The 10982-nt window shown below is 39.6% G+C and overlaps 1 protein-coding gene across 1 annotated transcript in view; it reads right to left on the minus strand.

The window, feature by feature from the left end:
* Positions 1-3020: 3020 nt before the first annotated feature.
* LOC110052275 (olfactomedin-like protein 2A) overlaps positions 3021-10982 on the minus strand; it is an 11714-nt gene continuing 3752 nt past the window's right edge. Inside the window, exons 3-5 of the mRNA XM_089293146.1 lie at positions 4631-4895; positions 3854-4104; positions 3021-3481 (exon numbers count right to left, since the gene is read on the minus strand). Coding sequence (XP_089149272.1) covers positions 3234-3481; positions 3854-4104; positions 4631-4821 — 690 coding nt within the window. The 5' untranslated portion in view covers positions 4822-4895 and the 3' untranslated portion in view covers positions 3021-3233. The remainder of the gene's footprint in view (positions 3482-3853; positions 4105-4630; positions 4896-10982) is intronic.

The following is a 10982-nucleotide window of genomic DNA, read 5'->3' on the forward strand; positions in this document are numbered from 1 at the left end:
CAAGTAGATTTAAGTTACGTTTCTTGTTGAAGGTTAAGTTCTTTTGAAACGTTCTCCCTGTGATTTTCCTTGCCTTTCGCCTTGTGACAGAGGGGCTAGGTTTTGGTTAGATTAAGGACAGATGTTCAATAACCGTGAATCCGTTTGCAAGGCGGTTCTTTTTATCCCAGTCTATACTAATAGTAAAACGTTGAATGTGAATCTTGAAACTGAAAATGTTCTTGTATTGTAGCTCTAAAGATTTTTCTGCTTTTCAATTCGACGGAATTTTGGGCGCCTTGAAACATTTGTTTACACCAATCGTTTGAAAACGTGTGCATGAATATGAAAATCACGCAAGATCGACAATTAATATAAAGTAAAACACAGTTATAGTCTTATTGCAAGTTATTCGATTGGAAAACTTTGAAAGCAAACATTCTTCATGAAAAATACATACCCTCTAACAGGAAACAACATCAATTCGTCAACTGTAAGACTTGTTTAGCCGAGTCAAATTTCTAGAACCAATCAAGTCAAAATGACAATTTTTTTCAAGACGTAACAAGGTGTCAGTTAATATAGTTTACATTCAACCAATCAAAGATCTGACTGAATGTATTTAAAATTGCAGCAAAACTTAGTCAAATTATCCATCTTGTCTTATTCTCTATTTTCCAATTCCACATAATTCACTCTGTTTCCCACCCCCCCCCCCCCCCCCCCCGCCAAAAAAAAACAGAGTAAAATATGGGGAATAGGAAAATAGGGAATAACATTCTAAAAGTTTAAGGGGATTATCACATGAACTGGCAACCAGACGAACTTTTTTGTTAGCGTCTTTGTGAGTAAATGTCAAATCAAGATCGATTAAGAAACAACTCTGGTGACCTCAAAACCACAGCTGATAGCAATCAGGAGATAATTGTTCCGTGAGTCCTTAGTTTCAAGTGGGGTAAAATCTGTTTTCTGCAAGGGAGCTATTACTGGGCTTCGGGGAGGGTCATGGCACTGTCAGATGGTAGGCAATAAACTCTGAATTGGGTAAAAAGAAACTGTAATAGGCAGTGGCTGGATTAAGAGCAACTTAGTTGTTTTGTTATGTAAGATTCAATGGCAAACTGTTAGTCTTTCTTCCAGGTCAATTGTATGATTTATAAAGCGGAGTTCAGATTACCTTAACATAGCTGTAAGTCCGTGAAAATGTCGCGAGAACTATGAGCATTTTGCGTAACGACGAGGACGAGTTTGCAGTCCTGTAATGATTTAAAATTTAATCTTTTCTTAGAATGAATACGAATTCAGCTGTGCTAATTTTTGTGTTATTTTTCCTTTGATGTAAAACTTTTTTTGCGGCTTTCATCTGGGTTTTGAACGATGCTTTTAGTGACCCAAGTCACTAGTTAGTCATTATCAGCAATACATGCCTTCAAGTTACAGTCACAAGGGAGCTGTAACCAGTCAATGATAACAAAGTAAAATGGCTTCAGTTTCTTAAAGCTGTGAGCACAATAATAAATTATTTGTAATATAAATCTACAGAACTTTTACTTGTAGAAAATGAGTTTAACAGAGTTTGTGCACGTATCATACATGCATACATGTGGAGCTTTTTTCGACGATTTGATTATGACCTTTCGCCGGATTCCACGCCACGATATTAAGAGAGAGGAGATATTAAGAGTTACCTGTTTTGCTTATAAGGAAAAAACACGAAAGCCAAAACAATAAAAAAAATAAAATAAAATAAAACAACTTAGTGTTCATAACAGTGATTAGAGTTATCCATTGGTACACTGTCACTCTGTGATATCTTATCTTGTGAAAGGGTATCAGCAGGGAATTATAGAGGAAAGTAGTTTCAGTTGTTTCAAGCAATGTTTATCGAAACTTCATATCATAACAGTTGTTAGTGCACAGCAATTACACGACACTCCCCAATGGACTCGACGAAACTGAAAAAAAGTCACGTCAATATCTTGAGCCATTCTTTCCTTTTGTAATGTCTACAAGATAGTTTTTTTTTTTCTACTTTTTACCACAATTTGTTTATGACAACATGATGCAGAGCTTAATATATAACCTTCAACACGAGCGTTACAATCGGCAAAAGTTCTAATCCTTGGTCGAGGTTGCCGCACACTGCCGATTTTTTGTCGTAGAACTGCAAATTTTTTGTCGGGGTCAAATCGGATTAAAATTTGTTGGGCCATCAGCTTGCCTCACAGTAGCCGATTTTTTGTCGCGACTAACCGCGTTGAGGCTTGGGGCCGAGTCATCCAAAATCAAGATGGCGCCTATTTCACTGACGTGACTCTCATGACATTTCCTAATTGGTTGAGTCTATACGTATCTAAAGTGCGTACCAATTCTGGTAAACAAACAATTGCTTATACAGCGACTATTCTCTAGGAAAATATCCCTACTCATCTTAAAGATCTCAATACCTTCGACTTCTGGAAACATCTTATGTACGAGTAAATAAAGTTATTGTTGTTGTTTGCGCGCGAGCTCCAACAAATTGTCTTGGTCCACTGGACACTAGTCGACAAGGCCCGACAAGACGTTTTGAGATCTATCACTGTCACATATCGCCCGGCAAGCCCCGATCTTGCCGCAGACTTGTCTGAATTCACCGACACACTAGCCGACAAGTGAAGATTTTTGTAGGACGACAAAAAATCGGCTAGTGTGCGGCGGCTTTAAGTGACCAGAGCACATGACTCAAATCTCCCGACTCCCAGACCCTGGTACAAAAAACAATGTAGCGTAAAAACGAACCCGGTTCAATTTCAGCCACCAACCTCCCCTACACCCCCCCCCCCCCCCTCCCTTGCTGCTGGAGCTCCTTAAAGCCATTCTCTCTCTGCAACTCTAAACTTCTTGACGGCCATCTCTGTGTTTCACATGTTTCTTTTTTTGTTGTTGTTGTTTTTTTGTTTTTGTTATCAGGGAAAATCGCTGGGACTGTTATTTTGACTTTTTTTCATTTCAATCACCGTGATAGTTACCTATACAACTCCACAAGCAGATAGCCATGATATGGTTTTCACATTTTATTTGAGCATTCAGCAATTACTACTATTCTGTCTTCGTGGCTTTACCAGCTACAATTATGGCTGACATTTTATTATTAAGTTAATCTTATATTTATTTTGAAGTTAATTTGTATGAGCGCATCTTCTACAAAACAGCTAAGCAATCAGATAATGTGGTAATTCTTTCTTACTGTTGGTTTTCGGATTAATCTAACTTTACTCAAAAGTCACAGAGTAAGTGACCAGACGCTTGTGATCCCAGGCATACAAGACTTTTTCCCTGGGGTTGTAGTCCACCATGGAGTTGACTCTATACTGGTTTGTGAACTGTATGTTGGGGTTCCACTGTTTTCCTGTCTTGGTGTCGTAAGCAAAGTTGATGGTAGTGGACTTGCTGTTATAGCCGTCAATACAGTAAATCACTCCACAGGCCACGAACGCATTGCCCATCGTATTCATCGGTTCTGTTCAAAATCAAACAAGCAGGATAAGTGTGCTCGACTTGAGTTCACTTCACTTTTTTGCCTTGAAGTTGGAACATGTATGATTTCACTCTATAAAAGGTCTTAATCGTCAATTAGGCTCATGCATTAAGATGCTTTTGTGCCTGAAATTGAGCCACGCTCACATATGCTGACTGATCGCTGAAAGGTTGGCTTCTAATGGCATGTCCTGTTATTAATAATAAATTGCGTCATAACATTTTCAAAATAGCTGTGGATCAACCAGGTGTTGGCAGACAGATCCACACACTCTCTCTTTCACATAGTATCAGTTTGTCAAGGTTAACACTGTGTGCTTACAGAAGTTCAGCATGATAAACGTCTGGCGCTTACCTGTGTTCAAGGCCCACTGGTGGGTTACAACGTTTTTATAAACATCAATCTTGGTTGCCCAGAGTCTCTTGCTGTTTGAAGTACTGCCCCATAATACCCACAATCCCTGCTCGTCGACAGCCAGGTCTACACCGCTGTATCCGCCCCACTGGTAGTTGTTCTTCCTTGGTGAGTAGCCGCTCAAGGTTAATATTTGAGTCTCGACGCGCTCTGTATGCAGATTGTACTTTACAATATAGTTTGTATTGGCTCTGTAACAACAAGACGAAATGGCTTAAGCTTTATTTAGTCTGGAAAAAAATTATTTCACAAGAGAAGATGAAGCATCAAAGTCTTGTTAAACTGATAGACGCGATGAAAAAGCCAAATATATCAATCGAAAGTACAGCTTTTCTTGTTAGCAGAATTCTTGTCCTCCGTTGTAAATCATGATATTTAGAAAGAAAGCCTCAACAACCTTAGTTTTCATGCGGGTCTTCTATCCTGGTTGAATCAGAATTTGGAGATGTTGGTTTTTGTGGAGGGAGGAAAACAGGAGAACCCGGAATAAAAACCTTCAAGCAAGGCAAAAACCAACAACAAACTCACCTACATATGGCACCGGGACGGAATCGAGCCCGGGCCACATTGGTGGTAGGCCTGCACTCTCACCACTGCGCCATCCTGGCTCCCAAAAATCTTCTCTGATCAGCCATAAAGTTTTATAGATGACAGTGTTGTTTTAAAACTTAATCTGATAGTTTATGTAAGTATTCACGTTACATTAAAAAATCTTACCTGTTAAAGTAGAGATATGGTCCGTATACCACTGCTCCAGTTCCGTCCCAGTAGTAAGGCAATTTGTACGTCTTACGAGGCAAACCTGCTTTAAACTTGGCCATGTTTTCAAACTCTTCAACCAGGTTTGAATAATAATTTTCCATTGTGAAGATGGTCTCAGTGCCCATGATTCCCAGCGGGTCTTTCATCCAAGCTCCGTAATGGAGCCAGCGAGCGTTGTGAGTGATAGGTTTACCAGTGGACTTGATGTCAGTGCAGCTGTCTACAACATCAGCAGGAAACGAAACATGCTAACTTAGAGAGCAACCCTTTGAAAACTGTTGCTATGACTACTTATCAAGTTCACAAGGTTCAGTAGATCTTGGGTAGTGACATTTGAAAATTAAGGGTTGATAATAAAATGCGTCATATAGAAAGGCGATTGATTGTCGTAGATTCAGGTTTACATCGAGAGAAAAATAAACCAATTTCGATCTCTTAAAATTCAGCCTAACACAATAGACCTCAGCACGAGGCTCTGGGGAATAAACGCCACAAACTCTGTAGTTATTACCCAGAGCCTCGTACTGAGGTCTATTGTACTAGGCTATGTTTCAAGAGTGCCTGCCTGTAAAAATCAGGCAAATTCTTAATTTCGCGGCAAGGGTCGAAAATTCGATTTCGCTCATATTCTTATGGTAGATAGGCTAGGGCATGACAAAAACTACTGGTTAAATTTTTTGGCAAAATATCCTTTTATTTCAAAGAAATATACAAATTACCAAATTCAGTTGAAATCGTCATTTGACGCACCATTTTATTAAACAAGTTTGCGAGCCTCGCATGCAAAACCACATCATTCTTTCGACTTTAAAACACTGAATTTGTTTTTGCAATGTTTAAATGTGTACTGGGTTGATTTTAGGGGATGTTGCGTTGTCTTTTTGGGTGCAAAATAATTAAATATCGAGGACATTTCATTCACTTAAAAGGACTTCGTGAATATAATTAATTTTCACCATGTGCGAAACCTTCAAATGGATTAAGCGTCTAGTGGTTGAATGGCAGAAGGATGGTCTACAGATTCTTGTAAAAATTTCTTTGGGCAAATGATTGTGAGCGATGCGAGAGCTTTTCAAAGTACGTCAAAAATGCAAATATTTGACCATCCGTCGTCAAATTTCAGTTTACGGGTTAGCATGCGCCACATGACTTGACCTATGTTAAGTTGAAATAGACACAGAGCTAATAATTTCGAAATTTTCTAACCTTATTTGCTATAAAAGGCAGGTCCGCAAAGCCGAATTGACGTGTTTCTCTCACTATTCGTCGCACATAAAGCAGAAGTTTGCTTTTGTTTACACAACGTCCGATGTACATCGCCTACTGTCAACCTATTATCGGTCGTATACCATGAATCTGTGACCATCTTTCGGCGCATATGAACATCATGACTGCATCTAAGTCAAAAACGGCTAAGTCGTTTGTAGATAGTTGCTGCTTTGCACTGTGCCAAAATATTACGTTTGATCGATTGCTGACCATTTCTGATAAGCGTGTTGGCGCAACAGAATCTTACAGCCGTTATTTGTTCGTCACGCAATGCTGTCACGGCATATGCTGCACATTTTGATCTCTTTTGCATAGAGCACTCTCAGGATAAATAAAACAATTTATTCATTGTTTATCTGTTCACATATATAATAATGTGTGTATATTTATATAATTGTATTCTATAGTGTACGTGACCTCAGTCCAAATCACGCTTGTTGTACTTTCTGATGTTTCAGACAACAGATGATAAAGCTAATGCCTGTCAGTACTCGCTACAATTTTAAAAAATCGCCATAAACAAATTATAGATCAATGAAGCAAGAACTACCTGAAATAAAAGTAGGAAATCATAGCGTGTCTAATTCGTGAGAAAAACAGACTAAATTTAATTTGTAGAATTCTACTAGTATACTAATGCAAATGCTGCAATCTGATTGGCTGAGCTACTTGTATACTATCAGCCATTTAGTTCACCACTAAATTTTCTCCAATTCTTATTGGTCTAAATTGATCACGGGACGCGAGTGTTCATCCGCGGAGAGACACTATACTAATACAAATGGTGCAATCTGATTGGCTGAGCTACTCGTATCCTATCAGCCATTAGAATGCAGTAGCTGTCGGTCGTCCACGAAATGCGACGTTTTTATCGTTTCTCCAAAGTTTTGGAAGAAAGTGTAGAAGGACATGAAGAAGAACATGAACTGATTCTCGACTTAAAAAACTTGGAGTTATTGAAAAACCGGTGGGCGCGCGTAAACAACTGGAAATTTACCAAGGACAATTCAATACCTGCGATTTTGTTAAGGAGTAAAGTTCAACAATGCGTCGAAAAATATTGGAAACCATTATTTGCGTTAATTTAAGTTAGAATTCTACTAAAACAATTAGATTATTCGCTCTCGATTTCTATGAGGCGATAGTTGATGAGGCCGAAGGCCTCATCAACTATCACCTCATAGAAATCTCGAGCTCATAATCTAATTGTTAAATGGTAATTACCTGAGTAAACAAACCCTGGCCATGCCATTTTATTTGGCGTATTTTGTTTGCTTAGTGGCTTATCATTGGTATCTTTGTAACAGAAAATAGAGGACTGTTGTTCTTTTAAAAGCTATATTGTTGGGGTTTGTGGCTATAAAACTTAAGATCGAGAGCGTAAAACTGAAATTGTTCCGTTGCTTTCGTGCAATAAAATATCAACAATCATAAGTTTACTAATAAATTAACCGAGTCGAGCTGATTTTATGCCGAGCGGCGAAGTTCACCAAAATCGGAAAGTTTGCGCACCATGTGACGACATGTCCTAACCATCGCACAAAACTTGGATTAGGGCGGAGCAGAAGGTTTAGCACCCCAGGGATCAGGGGACTCCTGTATAAAAGACGGAGGTGCTCGTCGGAAATTTTGAAAAGAGCCCCATGGGTACCAAGATGCTGTTTTCTGGGCGTGGCTTGGAAGTTTTTTCCTCCCCTTAGAGGTACTTATTCCCACGAAGACATGATTAATCATCGCAGTTGTGCACACAACTTAAGTGGTTGTGAAATTAAAGCCTGAAAAAAATTCAGGCCTCAATTTCACAACTGCTTAAGTTGTGTGCATAACTGCGATGATCAGTCATGTCTTGATCTCTTTCTCCGCTGTTCAAATATTTGATATTTCATATATTCATTTGCACTAACTCTTACATAACACATAATCTCAAGTCGTATTTTTTCGGCTCAATACCCTAAAAGGTACTGCAGAAGCTCCCGCTGTGGACCTTTTGACACTAAGTATCCTAGGAGATACCAAACCGCGTTTTTAACCCCTAAAAGTTGTGACAAGCAACCGCGTCATTTATATATGAGCGTTTCCCCCTTGGTGTCCAGCAGCAGGTGCAGGGTTCTGGAAGGAATTTCCAATTATTGCAAAGGCAAAGGACCGTGTCTAAAGGGTGAAAGAGGGTTGGGAAAGAAGGAGTCAGAGGTAATCTTACGCAAAATTGGTTCGTTCGCGTTCGTTCGTCCAAGTTGGGTCATGTACCATACGCGTCATTCAGCGCGCGCTTGCGCTCTCTCGATCCCTCTCCCACACATTTGTTTTTTGACAAATCTTTACAAAATTCCTCCCCAAGCCAGCTCTCAGTTGTTATCGCTGAATCTCACGTAAACGCTTCAGGCCTCAATTTGGACATTTTGTTTCCATGCGGAAATCGGACGACATCGGACATGTAAGAAAAACTACGAACCGGTGAGGGGATTGGAAAAAATTGTCGTGTCAAAAATTTAAAAAGCATGTGTGGGAGAGGGAGGGAAGCGCGAGTGCGCGTTGGATGACACGTTTAGGATTAAGTAACGGTACGATCTCGTTGCGAAAAGCGATTTGAGAAAATACATTGCAAAAGAAGCTAAAATTCTCCAACTGTCGTAAAATTATTCGAAAACAAGTTCGGCCAAGTTGAAAAAAAACATCTTACAAGTTCGTTTTGGCTGGTAGCTGTGAATTTAGAGATCGGGCGAATTTTTGGATTGCGTTCAAAATTTCTGCAGTGGCTCACTTGCCTCCCTTGTCAATACAGTCCAAAAGTATTGTCAGTAAAATACTGTAAATAAAACCCCTATTGACCAGTTACCTCTATTAAGCGGGCCGCGGCCACCATTTGGTCGTTCCGATAAGGGTTTCTCTATTGGCTTTACCCCTGTTAAGCGGCCACCCAAAATTTAAAAACTTTGTTTTGGAAAGGGCGATGACAGATAAGAGTCTGAAATTGAAGGTGACGAGTGAAAATTCAAACCCACGTCTATCATGATTGTCTTGAATTGACTCCATGTTCTCTGAGAAATTTACAACCCGATTCAAGGTACACCAAACTCTATTAAGCGGCCAACCCCTATTAAGCGGCCACCTCTAATTTCCCCGAAGGTAGCCCACTGTACTATATGTGAACCAAAAATAATTGTACCGAGGGAAGAGACCTAGGTACAAGTTTAGTGTTACAATATTACGCAGGGCATGTACGTACCAGTGGTCGAGTAAAAGATCAATCTCATTCCCAGAGTCTTCGTTCCCCTTGACCAGCGGTCGGAAAACAAGCTAAGAGCTCTGGGAGCAACGATTTCAGGCGTGCGCCATAGATGCAGACTGTGCAGTGAAACCGTATGGGCAGAAAATGGTTGCTCACAGAGCTCTCGTTTTCCGACCGCTGGTCAAGGGGAACGAAGACCCTGGGAACGAGATTGGTAAAAGATGGCAACAGGGGCTATTCATTCTTTTCATTTCTTAATTTAATCTCTTCCTACTCAACAAGATTGTGTACTCCCTGTGGTTCCAAGCCTTATGGAGCCTTACGTATTAGGATAGAAATTGTCCAACCCCTACCCCCTAAAATGGGATGACAGCATTGCGTGACGAACAAACAAGGAACCGCTGCAAGCAAGGATTCAAGCAGCAATGGATCAAACGATCATCAAACGTAATATTTTGGTGTAGTGCAAAGCAAGCAACTATCTGCAAATGACTTAGCTGTTTTTGACTTAGATGCAGTGGTGATCATATGTGTCGAATGAGGGTCACAGATTCATGGTATTCGACCGTTAAATAAGTTAACAGTTGGCGATGTACATCGGGCGTTGTGTAAATAAAAGCAAATTTCTGCTTTGTGTGCGACCAATGGTGAGAGAAACACGTCAAATCTTTGGACCTGCCTTTTACAGCAAATAAGGTTAGAACATTCCGAAATTATCAGCTCTGTGTTTATTTCAGCTTAATATAAGTCAAGTCGTGTGGCGCATGCTAAAATATATGTCTAACCCGTAAATTGAAATTTGACGACGGATGGTCAAATGTTTGTATTTTTTGCGCACTTTGGAAAGCTCTCGCGTCGCTCACAATCATTTGCCCAAAGAAATTTACAGGACTCTGTACACCATCCTTTTGCAATTCAACCACTAGAAGCTTAATCCATTTGAAGGTTTCGCACTTGGTGAAAATCAATTATTTTTACGAAGTTCTTTTAAGTGAATGAAATACATTTCTTCGAAATTTAATTATTTTGCACCCAAAAAGACAACGCAACATTCCCTAAAATCAACCCAGTACACATTTAAACATTGCAAAAAAATTTGAGTGTTTAAAGACGGAAGAATGATGTGGTTTTGTATGCGAGGCTCTCAAACTTGTTTAATAAAATGGTGCGTCAAATGACGATTTCAACTGAATTTGGTAATTTGCATATTTCTTTGAAATAAAAGGATATTTTGCCAAAAAATTTAACCAGTAGTTTTTGTCATGCCCTAGCCTATCTACCGTACGAGCGAAATTGAATTTTCGACCCTTGCCGAGTTATTTTCCATATTTATGGACAGGGACTCTTAATACATCGAAATTGGTCTATTTCATCCTCTCTCAGTGTATAAATAATTTATATAGATTTAACCAAGCCTGAAAGCGGAGCTTCTGGGCCTGGTTGTTCAAGGCCTGATTAATATAACCCAGGATAAGCCAGATTCTTGATTTGAGTTTTCCAACTTCACGGTGAGGTTTTCTGTTTATGTTGTTTTGAGTTTGAATCTGTTTTGAATTTGAATCATCTCAAGGTCCTCAAAATGCACAAAACAAAAGCAATGAAAAACACTTGTATAAAGGAAAACTTTATACTTCGGTTGACTTTTATAATCCTGGGTTAGCGTTAACCGGCTTCCGGACAACCCGGCCCTGTTTAGAACAAGTTAACCTAACATGAGCCCGCGATTCAATCAAAAATTGGGGCTTGGTCAACGGTGAACTTCAAAAACCATGTGACCTCGATAAGCTCTAAACTTGCCCGCGATATGGT

The sequence above is a fragment of the Orbicella faveolata genome, unplaced genomic scaffold (genome assembly GCF_042242905.1).
Source record: "Orbicella faveolata isolate gen_17 unplaced genomic scaffold, um_ofav_v1 contig_25, whole genome shotgun sequence".
Lineage (NCBI taxonomy): Eukaryota > Metazoa > Cnidaria > Anthozoa > Scleractinia > Merulinidae > Orbicella > Orbicella faveolata.